The 24,631-nt window shown below is 40.2% G+C and overlaps 1 protein-coding gene across 3 annotated transcripts in view; it reads right to left on the bottom strand.

Moving 5' to 3' along the window:
- The window catches only part of prkcbb (protein kinase C, beta b), a 106,438-nt gene that overhangs the window by 60,763 nt on the left and 21,044 nt on the right, over nt 1–24,631 (bottom strand). For all 3 annotated transcript variants that reach the window (XM_080904999.1, XM_080904998.1, XM_080905000.1), the window contains 3 exons: nt 13,104–13,186; nt 3,683–3,794; nt 3,190–3,318 (listed from right to left, as the gene is read on the bottom strand). In XM_080904999.1, coding sequence (XP_080761125.1) covers nt 3,190–3,318; nt 3,683–3,794; nt 13,104–13,186 — 324 coding nt within the window. The remainder of the gene's footprint in view (nt 1–3,189; nt 3,319–3,682; nt 3,795–13,103; nt 13,187–24,631) is intronic.

The following is a 24,631-nucleotide window of genomic DNA, read 5'->3' as shown; positions in this document are numbered from 1 at the left end:
GTATGTGAAAGACCGAAATATAGATGAGACTAAACTTCATGGTAAATAGCTTTAGTTAATGTACTTTGACATTTTCTACCATCTAGCTCAACTATCATCTGCTCTGGTTTGCAGCACCAGTGAATTTTTAGCCTTTTCTGCTGTCTTAGCAGTCTGCATGTGATAAGTCTGCTCTCTTATCATTTCCCAGAGTAACCACCACTTAATGATCAGTCTACGAGCGTGGGAATCTGAAAAAGAGAACAGAGGAGGGGAATCTGCAGAGGAATTAAACCCAGCAAGAGCCAATAAAGGGAAAATATCCTACATGCAAAAATAACAGGCCTATGAATGTGCTGTTACAAGTTCTCGCTAACATTTATGCAATATTTAGTGAGGACACTGTTTGTTTTCATGGGTCCAATCAATAACTGCAGCAAAATGCCTGGATACATTTGTAGATCAGGAAGAAGTCAGCCACCATTTATTTATACTTTGTAAGGAGATGCACTGCCAAAAACTACTTTACAAACTCTTTGCTTTTACAGAGCTGGAGGAACAACAAAAAATAAGAGATGAAGCGAACTGAAGACTCGGCATGGCTTAGGAAACAACAGGAGTTTTATGGCTTAAGATTTGAGATAGGATATCTTACGAGATGCTTATTCATATGCTGAAGTTTAGATGAAAAGACAAGGACAAAAAAAGGGAAGAAAAATGCACATTAATTATCACTACGTCACCTGCTGCTCGAGTATGAACTGTGACACATCTGAAGCTGGAGCAGGTTTATGCAGCCGTGTTTAGGAACTCACATCACACAGCTGGAGTACGGATCCTCAATAAAGTTATTTTTTCGTTTGAGGCAAAGCTGTGATTATCAGGGTAATGAAAAACGTTAATGTAAATCTCTGCAGCCACCTGCAGGTCATAAAAGGCACTGCGGATCAATGTAACGACGTTTCTCTCCACTTTTCCAATTTTTTTTCAGTTAAATAGACAGAAACATTGTTCCAAGAATGATGTGAGCACACAGTGTAGTGAATAGTATATCTCTTTGAAACAACACTTGCTTAAATGATACAACATGAATGTCTACATATTGTACTGACATGCATACTAACATTTGCCACGATAACCATTTTTATATGTGCACGAAATGAGAGCCATCACTTAATTTACAGTAAAGATTTTTGTAGTTTTTAATAACTTATATTTCACAAATAAAACATTCCTCTGAGTTGTTGAGAAAAAAACAGTTTAACCAGATGAATTTATTACGGTAATAATTAATATTTCATATTTTTGAAAGCTTGGCAGATAGTGATTTCTCTGAGCAGCACCCTGCTTTTTTATTTATTCTTTGGCTGCCAGACATGACCGAGCGAAGCAGGTGAAATTTCTGACTGCCAAATACATAAACATGGTTTCACAAACATTTTTCACTACTGTGCAAATGTCAGTGGTACGCGTAACGTCTGGCAGGCAAATAAAAAAATCAGACAAACCGAAGAACAAATGGAGACACAGTCCACAACACACTGGAATTGACTCAACTTGCTTACCCAGTGTATCCCATCATCGTTTCAATATATTTAACCCAGAGAGAGAGCTAGCTTTGCCTGAATGCACTGGTTAAATCACAGCGTGAAGGACGGCTCAGTGCATGAAGCGACTTCATAGGGGACACATAAATTAAGTCAGCTGATGGAGGAAAGCTAAACAGCCATGATATCAATGAAAAGTGAGACTATTAACGTACTGATATGCGACACACTGCAATCTGAAACTGAAAATGTAACAACTGTAACGTAAAAAACTGAATTAATTAACAATTAATGAATCCGTTTTTTCCTTTATTCTAACACCAGATTGATGACTTGATGCCAAATGACCACGAGAGCAGGGAGATTGCAGTTGTTATCATCATCCCTAATATTGCATCACTCTAATAGTTTTCTAGGTTGTGGTGTGGTTAAGCACTAGAGTCCAGCATCTGATAGAGTTGCCAAATGACCTTTTTAATCACTGACAGCATCTCGTGAGTTTTGGACCTGGGGATGACACTTCACAGAAATGAGGCCGTGTTCTCACTAGCTGAGTCGAGAATGGTAAATGATTTCATGTTCAGTCACACCTCAGTCTGCCCAGAAATAATACCAGTAACTGCAGTGGGGCTACTTGGACATAGCGCCATTATAATGGTAATAAATATAAATAAAGCACTTTAAATGGTTAATAAATAACCAAACAGAACCTGTAAAGATCATCTTGGAAAAGCAAAACGTGTGTTCAGATCACAATTCTGAGCTGACAGGATAGGCTTTGAAAAAAAAGTCCAACTCTAGATCTGAAATAAACATGTTTGCAGCCAGGTTCAAATAAAGCTTTTGGTCTGTATATTTCAACAACTGAACGAAAGATGATTTCTTAAAATATTCAATTAGAATGGAAGAGAATAGCCTTTTAGTTTCACCGCACATACAACGAAATTGTGGGTGCTCCACACCAACTGTGCGTGGAATAAAAGACGTCATCAAACATGCAGATCCATCAGCTGTGGCAACTCCTCGGCAATAAGAGAGCAAATATCATAAGTGTGTAACCCAGTTATGGTGATTGAAATTCTAGTATTTTATTAGCGTGTCACTGAGCACTCATTTACAAGAATGTGTGTCTGTGTGAGGCATTCACACAGTCCATGTCTGCAATTTGCTAACCGAGCCTGTGGGCATTAGCCGATAACTCGTCCAAATGTGGTCACGTGCGGATCCAAAAATCCAAGATGGCCGTAGTCCTAAAATTGAGGCTTCCAAAATTTTATTCCACAAACTATTTTTATACATAGTCTGATTGAAGCAAACCTGCTTCTATTAAGTATATTGTGTTAGTTTTCAAAGATACACACTGACTGTACTCCAGGCTCATTTTCCTTTCACAGAGGAAACATCGGTGTATCTGAATAAATTATTACATTATTACAGACCAAAGTGTGTGGCACTTTCCTCTAATGAAAGTGGAAATGAATGCAGACCAAACGAGAGTGATTTCTAAGCGTGAGCTCATATTTCAGTTCCATCCTTCATCTTTGCCAACAGCAGAGGGAGACAGAAGACCGGTATTCTCAAACTTTAAAATGACAAGCGAGCCGGAGGACTGCACAGGTGTGTGTAGGCTGTAAACGTGTGTATGCTTCTGGAATATACTTACTGGTAACAGTGAGAACATTGGTCTTAACCTCGGCGGTGATCTGGATGCGACCTCTCCTCTCAGTGTGGTCTGTGCCACACAGGCTCGGCACGTTGGCCACACATCGCTTATGGATGTTCATCATACAGTCTGAAAAATACATATTCACACACACCCACAGATATGTTTGTAATGTTATGCAAGAGTATTATTCATAGTGATATGTGTGCCATAAAATGATTACATACTACTGCATGTCCTCCTTCACTACATCCATGAAGTTTCTTTGTGGTCTTCCTCTTTTCTTCCTGCCTACATATCCAGCACCTTTTCCCAATATAGTCACCATCCCTCCCCTTTAATAACATTAAGGTATGAATAATGTTCTACCTAATTGTACATCCCTCTGTGTGAGCATACCACCTAAATACTGTACAATCTAAATATGGATGGTACAATCGTAAGGCTGCAGTATGTGATACATGCATAAATGGGCAGCGGGTGTACTACATACGGTCACATCTCATTCCCTGGTGTATGAGGCCATAGAGTAGGGAGCCACAGTGGTCACAGAAGGTGGGGCTGGAGTAGGTGTGGATCTTAAACTTGTGCTTTGACCTCGGGTCCTGAAGAGCAAAGGACAAAAACAGAGAATTAAAGACTTTTTCACTACAAATTAAACATTTCTTTAATGATTGTGTTGTTCAGCTGTTTAACTGTGCACTGTTCAACCGCTTAAAAACAAACAAACAAAAAAACTGAATGAATGAAGCTTTGCCTGTTCCTCTCCTCCTCCATCTGTTTGATATTCTCCTTTTATCACCAGCATTCATCTTAGTCTCTCTCTCTGACTTTCCACTTTCCACTGCTCTGAATGGTAATGGTGCATTCAGGGGAAAGTTTTGACAGGCGGGGTTTACATACGGGCACATGCACTGTAATCTGATCAAAATACATTTCCTCTGAATTTCTTTGTTGGCATCAATTTAGAAAGGCTACGAAGGATGCACATCCATGTGTGTCTGTAGGCAACAACAGTGACGCAAAAAGTTTGCATGAAGTCAGCCTCCCGTGACATCTGTTAAAGTCGAATGAATAGCAGAGACAGCGTACGGCTACGGCTACTTGCTGTCTGTGCAGGTCTGCTGCGCACAGTTGTGTTGGGTTAGTGTTACTTCAAAGGACATTACACAAAAACGTGTCTAAGTGTGTAAACAGATTGATGACCTAACCACACAGGTAAGTCAAGCACACAGATCTGGGTGTGGCTCCGATGATGTAAGAGCATCAATAACAGAATCAGAATAATTTATAGTCACATGGTCACAGTTGCTACAAGACCATAAGAACAGTAGCTGAATAAACTAAATTAAATGTTACAATATATTACAAAGTTACAAAATATAGCAAAATAAAATATACAGATTGCTCAACTATAAATATCCCAGGATATAACACAAATGTAAATGGTTGAAATGAAAACGCCTCTCTTCTCAGACTGTACGTGATATTAAGTGTGTGCACTGAACGTTCTCCTGTGACTGGACAGCACGTCATGGAGCATTGTCCTTATCTTGGACAACATCCGCCTCTCCGTCTCCACCTTAACAGAGTCCAGTTCCATCCCCGCAACATTACTGGCCCTCCGGATCAGTTTATTGAGTTTGCTCTGCACCCAGGCTAAAAAAAGGGAAAAACTGTCACTTATCTGCAATTTGGTCATTTTGTCCTTTTGACAGTAATTATGTGCTTTGAACTGACAAAAAAATGGATGCCATTACTTTTTATGGACGTTCAGAACTGAATCATAACTGGGGCGGAAACACGGCTATTTCTGCCTAATGTGTGTGACACCTGCAACCACACCTGGATCACACACACACACACACACACACACACACGCACACACACACACACACACGCACGCACGCACGCACGCACGCACGCACGCACGCACGCACACACACACACACACGCACACGCACATTAACTCCTAGGCCGTGCACATCCGATATACCGCTTGTGGAGGATCCAAACTGTGCAGCGAAGCGGGCGTACTTCAATGTGGGAGTTAAAATATTTCTGCCAAGGGGATCCATCGCAGCTAGCAAACATGCAGATACAGAATTTAATATGATTTGTGAGGGATCTCCTCCAGCGCAAAGTGCTTTGATGACATCAAATAGACCAGTGCTTACTGTTAATTTTCCTTTAAAGCCAATTTAGAAGGAGACCACGAGTGCCAGTTTTCTTTCACACGTGCCTTCGTGCCTTTTAATCTCATGAGCCAAGAAAAAATTAGAATGATTGATGTCTTCCTCTCTTCCACACCTGTCCTGGAAATAACATTAAATTTAGGTGACCAGTCAATTATACCCAGTGTCCCCACAGTGTCTTCAGCAGTGTTGCCCTAAGCCTGAATGTGTGGATGCCTGTGATTTCCGTGTACATTTCCACGCGCTACTTTGTGTATTTGTTTCAAATGCTGTTTTTCGCCTTTCTCGAGGACAATACCACCTACTGTTTCTTTTTTGTGCCGCATAAAAACAAGGGAACATTGTGCTGCTGAAGCTCCAGTGATGAGCAGCAGCAGACAGAGAGCAGTGTGAGGGCTGATTACAAAGAGTGCCAGCTTCTTTATAAATATGAATGATTAAATGCATCCGCAGCGAAAACTCAAACATCAATGAGAAAGAAAAATCATTAAGAAGAACGCATGAAAGCAGTGACTAGGAGAAAAAAGACACCACTTTTATTGTCTCCCCCTTCTTTGATGAACTTTATTTTGATGTAAAATCAGTTTAAACAGATTTTTAAAAAATACCTTTTCTGTCATTTTTCTCACAGAAGTCAATATATGAATAAAAATAAGTTAAGTTCTTTAACCCTTCCATCCACCCTGACCTCCTCCCTACAGGACGTGGACATTGTGATCTATAAGGTTGCTTCAATATGACGGTGTTTTCAAGGATGATGTTAATTTCATGAGTCAAAACAAGCTGTGAAAAACACCGGTAGGTCTTCTTGATTTAATGTTTCCACTTAGTGAACAGTAAACTAAAGTAAAGTAAAACAAAGAAATGTAAGTTTGAATCACAGCTTAACAACAATCAGCTTAATATATCATCCTAAAATGGAAGGTTTACGTGACTGTGTTAGGATGTTCTGCCAACTTTTGTGTTTAACACTTTTAGATTTGAGTGTGAAAGGATCAGAATTGGAATATTTCAGTGTTTGGACTAATATTTGTGTATATATGTATATATATTTAATAGCATCCAGCCACAGCTTCACTGGCTCCAGTTTCTCAGTTTAGGTACAGAGACCAAGCAGCATGTGAGGCTTCCTCTGTCAAAATGACATTAGAGTTGTATATTCATGTCATAATTTCAATATAAAATAACCAATTTTGATTAGTAAGCCTTAGCATAACATTAAGGAGATTTTGTTACCTTCAAACACAGCCAGGACATTCTGTTTATACCTTCAAATAGCCAAACCTGTTTTATTATTATGAGATGGAAAATATTTTACCACATTCTTTTTGCCGTCCTTCTACCACCATTTTACTGAAATTGTAAAGGTCTTCCAGAGGTCCTCAACTTTAATAACTGATAGCTGATAAATAACTCGACCTCGGTACTGAAATTAACCTGTTCAAACAGGCCCAGTGTCTGAGAGGGCATGCTGGGGGAAAAAAGTATCTACACTAAACTAAAGCTTCTTTTGGCCGCTCTCTTATTTACAAGGAGTCGCCACAGTGGACGCCTCTGCATATTTGAGTTGGCAGATCTTTACCTCAGAAGTCTTTTCTGACACAACCCCTCCCAGGGGATTTTTGCCTCCTCCCAGACTTAAAGAGGGGATCTTTTTCATGAAAATGTCTCCACTGTGCTATGACGGCGTACTAAGGCCACATTAAAATATATATATTATTGTTCTTTTTGAGAATAAAGTTGAAACGTGGATATTAAAGATCCTGAAAAACCAAAAAACTGCCACGGCTGCTCTACCCTCTACAAACAACTTGATCAGGTATCTTCTTGTGGTACAGCATACATCCTCTTTACTGCACGAGGGTGTAAACATCACTATCCTTGCAGCTGTCCACTGCCAACTTCTCCAAGTTTCTGTGTTTTTTTCCTTCTGACCAGATGCAACTTTCTACACCATCTCTTTAACGTGTTAATACTTATCACCACGATGTGTATGTGCTAAAGGAGAAATCATTTCCTTGCTACTAAAACCAATTCTCAAGCACGAGTTCACTACCTCATCTAAACAAGGCGTTTTGTAGAGGGGACAGCAGCCGTGACAGTTGTCTGACAAGAAATGACAACTTTGATCTCCACATTTTGACGTTATTCTCAAAAATGAACAATATTTTCTTGATCTGGCCCTGATATTCCTTCATGCCATGGAGCCACTGGGGGAAAAGTAAAGTCTTGTCACCAGTTTTATGCTGATATATTTGTTTTTGTGTGTTACCATAGATATGCTTTGACACCTGTTATCTTCTCTACAGTGTTGCCAAATTTCACCCAAAAAGAAGTTATTCAAAGCAGATTTAACAAATTTGATTTTTTTTAGCATGTAAACTGAAAACCTGCTCATAAAATCAGCCAGTGACTAGCCATTAGTCCATGCTCAGTGCGCTGTTTTGACCACCTTCCTGTCACTGTGTTGTCTCTCACACTCGCTGCTCTTCTTTTGTTTTTTAAAACTCTGCTGTCTGTTAAATTCCCTGGCATTAGCATCAGTCAGCTCACAACAATTACATACACATCTTGTCATGTTTTCATGATGCTGTGTGACAGGCAGATCGGTGCTCACAGTCACTCACACGAAAACTTTTTATTTTTCAGCGCTGATTTTGCCTTCAGTCCACTTACTCCTCTCAAGCTAGTACTTTCTGACATATCTCCGGTGGCAAAATCGCTGCACAGACTAAACCTGTCATGAAGCCGTTGCGTGTCATGTCGACGGGCACCACGAAGGTTATTTGTGGCTTTTACTTTTCACAGAGCTTAATTGAAACCAATATAAACATGCTCATGTTAGGCATTATTTATTCGAAAGTTTTGCTACAAGCAAGTCTGAAAAACAAAAATAGTTTTTTACTAAAAAAAAAAATGCTGAAAAACTTAATTTTCTTCCCAAAAAGAAATGCAGTTTTTGCTTTACTCGTGCATTAAAACACAGAAGTGTGTCAGCTTGTTTTTATCTTCATTATATCATTGTGTATAGTCAGATGGCAAAAACAGCTGTTTATAAACATCAAACGCCTGAATAACAAACACATATATCTTTGTGAGCTACATATTCATGTTGTAAGAGAAAGTTATGAATTACAGGCACTGTTAGCGTGTTAGTGTTGATGAACGGTTGTTTACACATATGCACGACGTCACATTTTAGTGAAAAATACCACTGCACTAAAAATTGGTTAGCAGATTGTATTTACAAACATCAACATGTGCAATGTAGACGTAATGTCACTGTTTGTTTTGGGGTCTAAATATATTATGTGATTTATAAGGATCTGAGTGTTAGATCAATAATTACCAAAAGCTATACAGACATTGATAATCCTGGTGCAATAGGCAGTTAATATAGTAAGTTTCATCCAGTTGAACGCATCAAGGAGGAGCAACGGAGCAAACATACATAAATATGCTACAGCAGATCTACTGTATGTTAATGAGTAAGCTGTTTTATTAACATGAAAAATGAAACCCACTCAAAGCTCACATAAAAAAACACGTTATTTATCCTACAATAATATCAAGATAAAGAAAAAAGTAAAACAAAATGAAAACAAAACAAACAGTAAGTCAGAGTTTGGTTTGATCTGCCTTTATTTTAAGAGGCGCACTTATTTTAGCTTGCATCGTCACATAAAACAAAGTAATAAATACACAGATTAACTTTTTAAATCTAGAAAAACTTCAGTTAGTATGACTCACATTGCTGTTATTGAAAAACTATGTGTACTTCCCCAAAGGCTGTGAAAGTTAAACAGCAAACATTCTTTTGTAGCCACCCACTCCGATTCAATAAGAGGCTGTAAACTTTCCTCCGAAAAAGTAAAATGTAATATAACGCAGGCTGCAACAGCTGCTTTTGCTGCCCTGATCAATAAAAGAAACGCTGTGCCAAGTGTTTACCTGACTCAGGCTTATAACCCTTCCTCTGGGAAACATGTAAGTGAAAGCGTGTGAAATATTATTTAAAGGATTTGAGCAAAATAGATCTCTCAAGCGAGCTTGGGAGAAGGGCCTTGAAAGAAAGACCGCAATAACGAGACAGGGGACGGAGTCGGCCGTGCTACGTATTTAACAACAATCTCTCCATCAACCTTTCTCTTTGCCTCTCAAAGGCTACTTCACAGCTTTGACGTCTTTTTAACAACCCGTGCAGACATACTGATAAATATATCATCATGTTGAAATCATATTTATATTGTTTATGTGCAGAAATGAGAATGACCATGTATAAATGCATGCTATTGGTGCATGTGCACTTGTTGTATAGGAGTGTCTGCAAAAAAAAAAAAAAAACATCAGAAAAAGGTAGAAAAGGTAATAATTTAACAAAGTGAGAATCTAAAACTGAAGCCAGCAGCATGTTAGCATAAGAAAAAGACTGGAAACAAAGAAACAAGATTATTTTAAAAAGCCTTGAAGTTTAACAAAAATGTTTATTTTGTTGTTTCTAAAAATACAAACTAATAAAAACTAATAATTCACATATTCAGAGTGTATGTCAGTCAGATGAAGCTAAAGCTTTACCTCTTTGGTGTGTTTATGCTACATTCTGACTCCAGTCAAACAGCTTTTGAGGAAAAAGCAAATGAGCAAATTATGCAAAATAAACTTAATTTAACTCTGGAGAAAAAAAAAGGACTTCATCTACTCATCTTCTCTGACAAAATTAGATGACTAACCTGAACTAGCTTCTATTATTTCTTTTAAAATCTGTTGATATATGATAACGCCATGATCAAATTTACTGAGCTACTTCCACATCCTTCTACGCTGCCTAGTTTCACATAATGTAATTGGACCTTTTTTACATTTTTCCCCCTACACATAACTTCCATTGCATTTTATCATATAAGAATCCACTTTTTGGTAACAGAGGCAGTTAATATTTTTGAATGGAAAACATACATCACATCAAATAAATCACAGGAAGTACGGAAATTCCACAAAACAAACAAACACACACAGAGTTAACCGTCTACTTGTCTTGCAAATTTGTAAAGCTATTTTGAAGCGGTGCTATTCTTATGCAACCGGCTTCTCAAACACACACACACACACACACACACACACACACACACACACACACACACACACACACACACACACACACACACACACACACACACACACACAACACCATCGTAAGGGTGCGTGCCTGAAATGTAGGTTTCATTAGAGAAGCTCATCCCTCGACCTCTCCCACGGGGAGCCCATTCTATTAACCCAGATCTATAATTGAATTTGTCTTTTAATAAACATGCGCAGCTGACAGAGAGGATGAGAGAGAGACATAGAGAGAGGCAGAAGGTAAAAAGGGAGCGATGGGCTGATCGCCGCAGAGAATGATGCAATATTTCTGATCGTACAATCTTTCTAAAAAATTGGTGTTCCCATAGAACACTGAGATTTTCTAGTCAAAAGACACACTCAGCCAGAGCACGTCTTTCATATCTGATGTATATTTATCTATATGTGATATTTAGATATACTCTATTTGCTAATATAGTGCAAAAATATTGGAACATTTCGACTGAGTGATCTGAAAATAACTGGAATAGTAAGCTCTCCTCTCCGTGTCAGCTCACAAAGGCAGTATCTGTGTGTGTGTGTGTACAGGTGAAGACACTGTGTCACATCTGACATGGTTATTAAAATGTTAATTTAGGAATTTGATAATGCTAATGTAAAAAAAAATCTGGGCACTTCTGTTAGCCTCAAATAAGTATGCTACAAAATGCCAATTTCAAGAAAAACAGGTCTGTGAGTGAGTGCCGTAAGAGGCCTCATCACCCTCCTTTCTTGTAATCATCAGGCTTCTTGCCTTCCTGTCTTCTATATTTAAATGAGCAGCTAGTTAGGAGAAGATCTACCCTGCATTCCCACTGTGCTGCAACCAAGGTCGTAAGGCCATGAACTCATTAAAGAGATGACATAGTGGGGAAGGCGAGGCCCCGTAATTAAGAGCAGTGGCCCCCTGGGTGGAGTGGCATTTAAATAGAGGACAGAGTTTGGTATGGTGGTGTGGGAAACAATGGGAGACAGATAAAGACATGGGAGAGTTGCATGTGCACCAAATATAGAAATATATAGATAAGTGCCAGTAAAGCTAAGGGGACATCTAGAGAAAATAGAGAGGAGATTATAGAGATATGGAATGACATTTGAAGTTGCTAATGAAGAAAATGGCTTTTGAAAACTCAAGAGGAAAGAGAAGACCGAGAGGAGGGGAAGTAGTTTGAAAAACATGTACACAAAATCAAGTTATTATCATAAAAAGAGACATTAGTTTATCAGCAGGATAACAGTAAAATAAAAAGGCTATGATGTCCACAATGCAGCAGCTGCATGAATATAAGACAAATGAAAGATTCCTAAAGAATAAAAAGTTCAGTCGTCTGCCTAAACTGGCAGTTTACAGGAAATCTGAATGGATTTTTAAGGTCAAAAGAAAGAATTGTATCAGTGTCGGTCGACACAAAACATGGGCAAAGTTTTACAAATTTTGGCGTCCAGCTTGGCATTTAAGGTGCAGCCTGTTAAGGAAGTTATAAAAACATCAACTATTTGTGGCACTGCTGTGAGAAGGAGAGGCAGGATGGGTAAATGATAAAAAGATTAACCTCTTATTCATTGCGGAGAATTATCAGTTATACAGAACACGCTACAGGAAGCCAAACAGCGTTTCCTCTGAAGGCGGCACGCTAAGTGCGCTCGTCAGGCTGAAAGGGCACTCCAGAGGCAGGTAAAGACGTGGCTGAGGAACGTAGGGAGGGGCTTCGGTGAGGATAAAAACGGCACCCTAAGAGCGCTCTTATGAGAGACAGAGAAAAAGAAGGCAAACGTCTTGTTCCTTCGGGAGGATCGGTTGGAGACTAGATTTGCATTTTAAGAATATGAATCAGAGAAAAGTCAACTCGTCAGCTCCTTGACAGAGCAGCATACCACTTAACGGCACTTCATGTTGTTAGAGCGGATAAGAAGGTGAAGAGAACGTTTAAAGAGAATTAATAATAATACGAGAGTGGCACAGCTTTTAACCTCCGACAATACTCTTTGAATTCATGTCAAAGAATGCGAACTGCAACCTGTGGCTCGTACAGATAACACCACAGAAACACTCAACCAGCAAGGAGGGGTGTTTTCAAACTTCAAAGATACTAAAAAGAGATCAAGGGAACCTCTGAGCTTCAGTTTTTTATAATATAAAACCTCTAAGAGGAAGAAAAGAAGCATAGGTGAACATAGGCAGCAGTTAGAGAACAATAGGAGCTACTTTGGGTCCATGTGGTTAAATATAAGGCCGTCATTTTCTTCGTGTAGCGTGATGAAGAGCAATTACTGTAATACAGCGGTTATATTTGGCAGCTCCAGGTGTTACATGTCTTTTCTGGCTTTTATGGTATCACTTCTTCTGTACTTACTTAAATGTAATTACTAGAGAAACTCCTGGAGGTTACGGTTGAACTGTCAAGACAGGAAAAGGAGAGTGAGAAGCGAGAAAAAGATGGAGGCTGCTCAAGCGTAACACCGGCGCCGACAGGTGACAGGGGCTCATGAATGGAAATGTCGACGTGCTCTCTGTGTCTCTCGCTTTCCACGTGTCTTTCACTTACTTGTGCATGCTCTTGCTCTCACACAGTTTAAAATGATTCGTTTATTTGTACTCACGTCTGACGCGGGCCCTTTATCAGCACCTGGGCAGGAGAAAGTGACGAACTCATGGCAACGTTTGTGAACCACGAAACAACACACTGTGAAGAGAGAAAAAGAGGAAGAGAAAGCATCAGTATTCTGTACACAGCAAAGAGATCCTGCGATCTAAAAATGTCTAAAAATCTGACATTTTTTCTTTAGCTTTGACCAGTAAACACATGCTGACTTGTATTTGCTGTTTTTAAAAACACAGTCTGATGTCAACATTAGTTTCAAGCTAACTTGAAGGCTGTTCAGCCAAAATCTTAGTCTGGCACCTGTGAATGGGCTTAAATCAGCTCACATTTGGAAAAACCTCCAACATTTAAAGCTCTTCTTTAGATGTCTCTGCCTTGAGGCGACTTTTGTTGTGATTTGGCGCTATATAAATAAAATTGAATTGAATTGAATTGCCTTTTGTTCCGTTTTCTATTAAGATGAACCCACACTGCTTCAATAATGTTGAGGTCCACGGTCAGGGGAGGCCAATCCACGACTGATCTAGGTTTGCTTTTACTGCATTAAAAGTGTGTTTGGGATCATTGTCACGCTGAAAAATGAAGCAATCTGATGTTTTACAGATGTTACTGCATGGTGGGTTAAATTCTGAAGCAGAAATGCAGCCACAATCCATCACAGAGCCTCCACTGTGTTTTACACAGGCCTGCACACACTGACTGTTAGGGCTGGGCCATATCATACCGTTCACGGTAATACCGGCGTGATTTTGGGCAACGATAGAAAAATGAAATATCGCGATAGAATATGGGTAAAACGCGCATGTGCAGCGCCTATGTTTACATGCGCACATGAGAAGAGCGAAAGCGGATCGTTGAATGAAACCAGAATTGGTTTGTAAAAATGCTGCAACTTCAGTGGTGTGGAACTGGTTTAGCTTTCGTCCGTCACATACACAACAAAGCACTATTTTTGGTAGAGCATGCTAGCGGGCCGTCGTTATTACCGCGTTGTTTGGAAAATACGGCACACTTAAACTCAATCCTTTGATTTTTCTGAAAATCGACAGTGCCCCTTATAATCCCGTGTGCCTTATGTATGAATTCTGGTTGTGTTTACTGACCTCGAAACGGTTTTATGTACACGGCGCTTGAAAATCTGTCAAATGTTTCAGTATGACTTTGCTAAGCTACGAACCCGCACCGCTTGATGGATTGTTGGAGCATTACAGCTATATTAGGCAGGCGCCTCGCGGAGTGATACGTTTTAAGTTTTTAAGTTTTGTGGATATTATACATGGTTATGCTGAGGATATGTCGGCCAGTTTCCACTGGAAATGCCTTTTGGTTAAACTGTCAATTTGCACTGTTACATTTTTATATAACTTTAATACACATAAAAAACAGCTGCTTGTTTAAGTGAAAATACATTGATGTTTTTTTGCACTAATAAAGTTGTGGAGTTGTAAAGCATTTTGTCTGGTGTCAATTATATCATCAGTTATATCGTTATCGCAAATTTTCAAATGTATATCGTGATAAATATCTTTCATATCGTCCTGCTCTACTCTCCATAAGACCTGTTACCACTGAATTTCAGTCCATTACTTGTGTCTTTTGTCGTACGCCTTTCCCCCTGTTTCCCTTTCTTCAGAATTAGGCTTCGCTGAACAGTAGATGGACCAACTGATAGGCCAGATTCATCTTTCAGGTCTTGTGTCCGGTTTTTACTGGATTTTTTCCTATTTGTTAAGCACATGACTTTCAGATTCTTTTCATCTGCTGAGAGCTTTTTTAGCCCTACCACCTCTAACCCTAACACTCATAAATTTGAGTAAGGAAATGGGAACAATTTATGTGTTTTTGCAACAGACTGCTAACACCAAAGTACCAGGGACGCAATTTAAAATTGTTTCTTTGCTAAGTTGTCTGTTATGTGTAGACTGACGACCCTGGTTAGGTGATATTTGAATGATTCACATCTAAGCATTAAGTGGCTTAACACAAAAACATTCCTCTGCTAATAACCTGTACAAGGACTGGACTGAAAACGAGTGAAAAAGCAGCCAATGACCAAAGAAAAACCTTTAAAGGATCTTCAGAAAGCCTGGAGAACTTTTGCTCAAGACCACTTTTTAAAGAAATGATAAGAAAATCTGGTTCCTTGGAGGCAAAATTTAAAGAAATGACAGGTGGCTCGAGACTTTTGCATATTCACATAATAAATATACTCATAGCTGACGATGGCTAACACAGATTATATAACTGCACTGGGTGAACAAGTACACTAACCATCTTTATCAAGATCAAAACATGATCCCAGGCACAGGAGTATTATCTGCATTTACTGACTCACTGACTTAATTTTTATTCAACCAAAAGCACCGATATTTTTAGCAGTAGGTTTGATAGAAGCTGAGCTGTTTTGCTGTCCCTGGGCTGTTAGAAGCAGCACTTATTTAACATAAGAAAAGCTTTAGCAGTGATAAACGTACAGTGGGATTCACACCCACACTCTCTTTATTGTCACTCCAGCACCGTTGAATCACTGTCAGCCACTCTGGATAAGAGCACCTTCTAAATGTCTTGGATGTACTGTTAAATGTAACCTCTGCTTTATGGTACAGTATGTACAAAAATGACTTTGTATCAACATAATTTGCTATGTTTCTAAAGTCTACTGTGTCAACAAATTAAAATATCTCAAATCTAAATGTGCCATTTTACAGGGTTGAAGAGTTGCTGTTTTTTTGTTTTTTAAATAACAGGCATACACATCAACACACATTTAAAAAGACCAAAGGAAAGCCTATACAATAAGAATCCAAATGTGATGAAAAGCGTAACACTTTCTGTGTTGGTAACAATCAGCGGTGCAGAAACATGTGAAAGCTTTGACGCACAGTGAGTCTGTCATTTCCCCCCTGATCAATGTCAGCTCCACTGACAGGCAAGACTAACAGAGGAAGCTAAATATATCTCACATACACACAGTCCTTATGACTGTGCCCCAGAGTATATTTACATGGCGTGTATGTCAGATAGAAGATCCAGAGGCGCCCAAATACACGTTATGATAAAACAACTACTGAAACTCTATTACAGCACACTAAAATAACATATTGATTAATGAGTTAGTGTGCAGTGTTTTGTGAAACAAAGCTGTTTTCAAACCAAAAATACTACTTAAAAAAAACAGCCACCACTCTACTGAAGGTTTGCTTTGCTAGAGTGATTTTAAAAAAACATGCTCATCAAATTTAAAAAAAGATAAAATTATGTATTTCATATCCATAGTTTGTGGGGCTTTTGTTTGCCTCATTTAGCATGCATAATATGAATATGCAAATCTGCCCTTGTGCCTCCCGCTCAGCCACTTGCACGCAGGCTCCATTCTTCCTGTTCTTCCTAAGTTATCTTGCAAAATAGAAAAAGATCTGTGCTAAATGTTTAACTCAGGAGGACCTGGAACATAAATCTAGTGCTGTGCTGTTTTGGTTAAAGGAAAGAAGAAAAAAATCCCAGAACACATGAACAAACACTTGCCTTGAGCACACTGGAAAACAGCTAGTTGCTAGCTGTGTAAATTAAAACTGTCATCAGAAGCGAAGCACTTAAACGAACACTTGCCGGGACACGCGGCACACTTGCAATAACATACGTTGCTGTCAGATTGTGTAACATCATCTTTATTTTAATTGTCTCCTCCACTGTGCAGTGTTTGTCTGGTTTACAGTGACACACACACACACTCGCAGACACACACATCTTGAAACAGAGATAAGAGGACATTTTCCTGCTGAGCTGATATGAAAAGAGTCCACGTCGACAACTTTGACTTGATAGCTTAATAACGTGTTGCTGGTGTTTGATCAATGTTAGCCCCATTCCCTGGCTGATGGGGTCGAGCCCTCGGGTTTGTAACGTATGTTAAGCAAGACGGAAATGCTCAGCTGCGGTGCTTATTTAATGTCCTACATATTTACTGGAACATGAAAAATACCATATTAGTGAAAGATTTTTAAAGTGTTGATTGATTAGTTGGTTTTTAAATTCATCCTTAATACTTTTGAGAACACTTTCAAATCATTAAAGCCACAATGACTGCTTCCTGTTTAGAAACAGAACTAAATTATGCTTACCACTTCATGTTATTTAAGCAAAGTCACACAAGCATGAAAAAGCATGGCTTTGAACACAAGCGCACAGTTTTCCCTGCACTATTGTGTAATGCACAGTCTGAGTGATTGATAGATCACAACGTTTAACAAATTGATCTTTCACTTTTTCCAAAAATGTTTCTGATATTTTCAGTGTGCATTTATCACCATGATCTCACTTACATATTTGGGGATCAGTTATCTTTGTGTCATATTCTATTTAATCCGTACCTACTGGCAAACCGGTGGTGATCAGAGGGGTTATAATTAACACAAAGGAACTTTCTCCAACACACACATAAATCATGCCCACCTCAATGGTACTTCACTCCCACGCAACATCCTCTCTCTGGTTACACCACCTACGCACTGCAATGATACTGTACCACACACACTCACAAAGACCACCCACTCATTCCAGTGATATCGCAGATTGAATACGCAGGGTGTGAGGGTGGAAGGATGGGAGTACAGAGAGAAATGGTGTGAGCTGTGCGCACATATTGCTTCAAGGCAACTGCTCTTTTCGAGTATTGCTACTGCCAAATCCCTAATGAAAACACACTAATGCATGCACACACATACACACATACACGCAGATCTGCCAATAAAATAGTGCTGTATGCCATTCAAGCATATGACCTTTGGGCCAAAACCAAACACCAAAAAATACTGTCAGAGCTAAAATGTGCCCCTCCTTTTCTCAATAAATCTGTTAATTAGTCATTAGTTGCTCAATTATTTACACATCCACTTAGCTGACCCGAAACACTGACAGGCAACACATGCAAGACAAAGGGCATCACCTAATCTCACAAACCCAGATCCCATTTGCTGGATTAAGAGAAGGAGGCCATCTTGAAAGGAGTCCTCCAATCAGCCAACTGAGGGTTACCCAACTGCTGTACCACAATGCATAGGTCAAGTGATAATTGGTTGAAAAGCTGATTTAAAAAGAAAAGGGAACCATAGACAGTAACAAAGATGGATTTAGCTTGAACTCATTAAACATTTTCCTGATGAGTATATGGATTCAGTTACTTATTTCAGGTCACACTAAATGAAACGTTATAATTTTATATATTTTGGCTTTTAAATCATCCGTGCATTTTTGCCTGCTTATCTAGGGCTGGGTTGCGGGGACAGCAGCCTAAGCAGAAAAACCGAGACCTCCCTCTTCCCAGCCACCTCCTCCAGTGTAACTAGGGGAACACCGAGGCATTCCCAGACAGCTGAGAGATGTAATCTCGCCAGAGTGTCCTGGGTCAGCACCGGTGTCTCCTTCCAGTGGGACATACCCAGAATATCTGACTCGGTAAGCGCCCAGAGGAAACCTGTCAGGTGGCTGAACCACTTCAGCTGGCTTCTTTTGATGTGGAGGAGCTACATTGAGCCCCTTTGACATGACTGAACTCCTCACCTTGTCTCTAAGGGACAGTGAGAGGCCAGCCACCCTTTAGTGAAAGCTTCAAGCCATTTGGTCCCTGTAAAACCACTGTAGGAGCTTGAACCACACTGCAAGCACTAAGTCGAACAGATTTCCAGTGGGTGTTGGACTCCGCCAGAGTTGCCCTTTGTCACCAGTTCTGCTCAGAATTTTCATGGACAGAATTTCTAGGTGTACCCAGGTGGTGGAAAGCTTTCACTTTAGGTGCCTCAGTATTTTATCTCTGCTTTTTGCAGATGATGTTAGCTTCATCAGGGGGGTGGCCTCCAGCTCCTCACGATCAGCACACCCAGATCTAAGCCCATGATCCTTAGCCTGAAAAGGGTACACTTGCTACCCCAAGTGGAGCAATTTAGGCATCTCGGGATCTTGTTCACAAGTGAGGGGAGAGGAGAACAAGCGATTGACAGTGGAAATTGGGGCAGTGGCTGCAGTGAGGAGGCTGTATCGGTCCATTGCAGTAAAGAGAGAGCTAAGCAAAGCAAAGTTTTCAATTTACTAGTCGATCTATATCCCAATCCTCACCTGTAATCTTGAGCTGTGGGTAATAACAGTTGGTAACAAACCAAATCCAGCCAACTTGTGGGCTGGGGCCAACTTTTTGGAAGCTGACAGCTGGAACCGAGGTTCAGCTGCTCATATAAAAGTATTCCTGCCCTGTTGACCTGTTTGTTCCTATTTCCCCTCCCCCCACCTTTTCTCTCTTTCTCTCATTTCTCAGGGGATGCCAAGCCCAGAAGTGATGGTACATATTTCCGGAGGATTTCCAACCAGCAGAACCACCATCCTGCTCCTTTCCTCCATTTTGCAAGTCCCTAACACACTAAATATTTCATAAACAATCTCAGTAGATGTTGTGGTTTTTGCTAATGAAACCAAAATAAAAGATTTATTATTTTCTCAGCATTCAACAGCTGCCGCTACTGTGCAATCCTGCATGGATTAAACTGAGGGTTGTTCCCTGTCTACCTCCCTCACAAACCGTGCTTTTATCTGTCCTCCTGCTCCACACATCTCTGCCCCCTCGGTGCCCTCTGTGCACCCACACGTGTGTAGTTGGCACCGTGCCGTGCCTTCATTATTTATCATACAAATTAAATATTCATGACATTCATCAAGAACACAGAAACACATACTACAAACAGGCACAGTTACAGGTTTCTCCCATGTATCTCTCTCGTTTTTTCTCCATCTCAGTAACTCTCATTAATTTGTTACACTTCAGTTTATATTAAAGCAATGGAAAGCACCTGCAGAGCTTGGCAGGGCATTAAGTTGCTGGTTGCAGATAGCACCTCTTTTTTTCTTCTTATGAGTGAGAAACTGGTGGATAAAATCAGCTAAAATGGTAAATGATTTAAAGCATCCACTGCTATGCAAGTGCAAACATGTTGTCCACAATGCAAAGGTTTTCATGGGCCTTTTTCCCAGGAGAGGGCGGGTCATTACATGCACAGTCAGCTGTCCGCAGCATGCGTTCCTTTTCCCCATCAGGAACTACTTTAACAAGAAAAAAAGCTTCTCACTTCACAACAGAAATACATTTATAATAGCATAAGTTTGTAGGACATAAATGTTTCTCTTAGAGCAAAAAGCATAAAGTAAGATTTTGAGCTCTGGGTCATTTTTAATGTTGCTTGCAAACAACTGGTTAATCGAAGAAAAAATAACCACCAGATGAATCTATGATGAATTCAGTCATTAGCGTTGATTCGATTCCCTAATTGCTTTTAATGGATGTTCCGTTCTTTATATAACCACTGGAAGTAAAATGCTAAAAGTTTCATGAATCGCAAAGGAAATGAAAGCGTTCATCCCAGCAACCGCTGGGTTAGGCCGCTCACACGCAGACACAGAAACATACAAAACACACCTCTTGAAATATCTTTGTGTAACTACAGCTCTTTGACGTGTGCCACGCTGCCCTAATCCCTCCCCAACAGTCACGTGACATGATTATATAAAAGCTTATTGTCAGTCAATATCATCTTCCCATCAGGCTCTCTGTGCATCAATACGGTGCAAAAGAGAAATCAAACAGAGAGACACTGCATTACAGTAAGACTTCATCATCTTATATGAAGAACATTTTGTGAAAGATTACTCAGAAATCTAAAAACTTTCTGAGCGCAGATAATAAATCATTTGCTCTCATACTGAAGCGAAACAAGTCGCAATTAATGTTTTCATTAGGAACACTTATTAGAGACAGCATTTACTGAGCTCTAATGCAGTGAAGCACTTTACTGTTTTTTTCAATTTTCTCATTTATACCTCTTTTTTTTCCACTTTGATTTTTTCTTCCCCTCTCCTCTCTTCATCTCTCCAACTTGCTCCGGTATATTCTGTTTATGAAATGTTGGCAGAACACGATGTCGTACACAGCCTTTCCCTCTAATGAGCTGCCAACGTGCGTGCGCCTGTGCGTTTGTTTTGGTGTGCATGCGAGACGCAGTGACATGCAGCGATGTCCCAGATTTAGATGCTTTCAGATTCAGTATCCAGGTTCAATGCTACACCACACAGAAATCTGTAGCTACTTCTATTTATTAATCTATAGCCATAGTAGGCTGTCACCTACAGCGTTTCCTGCATTGCAGACACTTACTATAAGTAATACTACCTTTATCGCTGAATTAACATGCTGAATATAAGAGATCAAGATTAACTTACTCTTTTCTGAGAATGAAGGTCTTGAATCTTGAATAATTATTTGTATATATTCGTCTGGTTTGACAATGAGCATGTTTATCTTAGTTTTCTGTGATGTAGTGAGCAGCCATAATTGCGCCCATTGATGCTGGATCTTACAGCTTTTGTTGTAACTTCTAAAATAATTATAGCAAATGATACAAGCTTTGGATATAAAACTGTCCTTTCAGCATACACGTTATGCAAAAGTGACATAACGAGCCTATAATGACAGTACATGGTCTTCTGCTGCAACAGAGATGCTCTTCTGCACACCTTAGTTGTAATGAGTGTTTATACAAGCTCAAAGTATTCTTTCCATTCTCTTCTGACCTCTGTCATCAATGAGGCGTTCTCACCCGAAGGACTGCCGCTCACTGGATATTTTCTCTTTTTCAGACTAATCTCTGTAAAATGGCTGAACTGGAAAATCCCAGTAGATTGGCAGTTCATGAAATACTCAGGAAAGCTGATCTGGCACCAACTGCCATGCCAGCCACTAAAAATCGCTGTTCTTCTGCATGCCTAAATGTACTGAGTTGCTGCAACGTGACTGCCTAATTAGATAGTTGAGTAAAGGAGCAGTTTATCAGGTGTACCAGTGAATGTATACTGACTGACTTGGCTCACTCATTTGGCTACAAAACACCTGCATCACACCTTCTCCCTGACTGCAGCCTAGCAGACCTGGCACAGTGTTTAAACAGCGTAGGGAAAGGTCTAGGCGAGCACTACTGTTGCCGTTTCTGTTTCTTGCTCTTCCTACTGTCTCAGTGAAGAGGAAACTTCCTCATGAGTGGGGGTGAAAAACTCAAAGAGGAGGCTGGTGCAACAGGAGGAAGGCAAGAAGAAGAAGAAGAGCGAGGTGATAAAGAATCGAAAGCAAGAAGAAGAAAGTCAATGATGTGAACAAAACGGAGCACCATTCACCTTGGGCACCTCCCCTCATGTCTGTGCGTGTTTGTGTGTGTAACTTCTTATATAAGGGGGAGGTGAACAGCCTACGCCAATGTATAAATACCCACGATGCCGCTGGTGGAGCAGGGAGAAGGGTCAGAGTGAGTCAGCACACCCATATCACTCCTCCTCTTTCTCTCTCTCCCTTCCGTCAATCCATCCGCTCTTCTTCTCCTCTATACTCCTCCTCCTCCATCTCTCCAGCGATCATTTTTCATCTTGTTACACAAAAACAGAGGATTTCACTTGGCAAGCGAAAATGTGACCTTGGGTTGGTCATGCTCATAAAGACAAGTAGGGGTGTAAACAAAGTAAAACAATCAATTAGACTTTCACAACAGGACCCTTTCACCAGTGCTTTTACGCAACGCTTCCCAGGAAATCTGGCAAATCCTAAAAGATCATCAAAAGGTTATATTTGTTAGATTTCAGGCGTATTTAACATCTATTCTTTTTATTTTTGCAACTTCAACAGAGTCCATCTGCTCAAGTGGTCCTTGAACACTTGCTCCTTTCATTTCACTCCTCTTAGGATGCTCCATATGTGTTTGTGGCATGTGGCTGTTTACTGTGACTATGGCTGCATTTAGAGAGATTCTTCTCTAGCAGGAAAAATCTGCTATAAAAACAAGTCACGTGTTAACTATAAATGATTTGACAGCTTACTATAGGGGGAGTCCACTGCAAGGCAATCACTATCAGTCCTAAAGCCACAAACGGGCCACAGCTTTTGAAAAAGGGGAAGAAAGAAGCAGCGTTAACACTGTGTGACTTCAGTAGATGGTAACATGCAGTCATCATAAGCAGGAACATGCAGCTGTCTTACGTTTCATTTACTACTCCTTGAATAAATTATATAAAATATCAGCAGAACTATAATAGGAAGACGCTTTTTTTAAAAATAATGTATTGTTTCTCGTTCAATAGCTATTCTAATATTAAATAGGAAGATAACAGAGTGACAAAACAATAAAACTGCCTTTTCAGGAGACACTACAGTCTGTCTGGCTTCTTGCGCCGCTCGATTTCAGTTTCAGCTCTGTGCCAGCGCTGTAAAAGTTTTGGCACAGAGTGATTTCACGTGGTCCAGCTAACACCTCCACCCTTATCCTCTCTCTCTCTCTCTGTCTCTCATCTGCTCCGTCTCTAGCTCATTCACTGCATTCCCTTTCTTTCATTCACTCCATCTCCTCCTCTTGATTTCTGGCCTTTCACTCTCCTTCTTTTCCCCATTTTATCCCAGGCTCTGCTCATTCATCCTTCTCTTTATCCTGTCACCCAATTCCATCCCCTACTCGCTCGATCACATTTTTCAGCAAGTTGGCTCGCTTCCACCTCGCGGTTAATATATTTGCTTTTTAATCACATACATGCAACTGCAAACTTTCAGATCTGAGAGCTTCCTAGTGTTTGTGCAGTCTGCAGCTGAGCCACTGCTGTGTGGGCGTTACGTAGGTGTCTTGCTTTTTGTGCACCTTGATAGAGCTTGTTAAGATGGGGGAAGCATACGTTTCCATGTGTATCAGTTTCTTCTAATGGGTGTAACACTGATGGTGTAAGTAGGCCTGCGTGCAATGCATATATTAGTACCAATAACCTAAAAGAAATCGAGTATGTAAAAACAATCTACTTAAACGACGAAACATAAGTTTGGATTAAAAATATATTGTCAAGAAGATGTGCTGAATAGCTGCACGGCACAGTAAAAAACACTGACATTTGCACTGTTAATCTCTGCACCAACACTTGTTGTCTCTTCTCGCTCCCTGTTTGTGTGCACATGGAGGGCTCTTCGTGTCCTCTCACTGCAGAAGTACATCTACCTCCGCATCTGCTGAGCATGTCCAGTCGACACACACACACACACACACACAGACACACACCGGTAACCCTGTAATCTCCTGTACTGTACATCAACTTTTCTTCACTATGCTTCACTCTCCTGCCCTCATCTCTCACTCACTCCACCCTTCACTGCCACTCTCTCTCTCCCTCTCTCTCTTAACTCCCCCGCAAACAGTACCTGCTGTTTTCGGCCAGACAGCAAGAAAATAACTGCGGGTAGGAAAGAAAAAGCAGAGTGAACGCTCGAGTGTATACAGTGTGGGTTCTTTACATTAGACATCCTTGTATTTAGAGCAGGCATGCAGTTTTACCTGATCTGAGGTTACTCATTAACAGAGAGAGAGATAATATGAAGAGGATGAGGGAGAAAGAGTGGGTGAGAGAGGACATCGAGGTGAGAGTGGAGAGCCGATGAACAGCTTTGAATACCAAATAATACATGAAATA

This window comes from Rhamphochromis sp. 'chilingali' (genome assembly GCF_963969265.1).
Source record: "Rhamphochromis sp. 'chilingali' genome assembly, chromosome: 15".
In the NCBI taxonomy this organism is placed as follows: Eukaryota; Metazoa; Chordata; class Actinopteri; order Cichliformes; family Cichlidae; genus Rhamphochromis; species Rhamphochromis sp. 'chilingali'.
The sequence above is the reverse complement of the archived record's forward strand: the minus strand, read 5'-3'. Positions and strand labels throughout refer to the sequence as shown.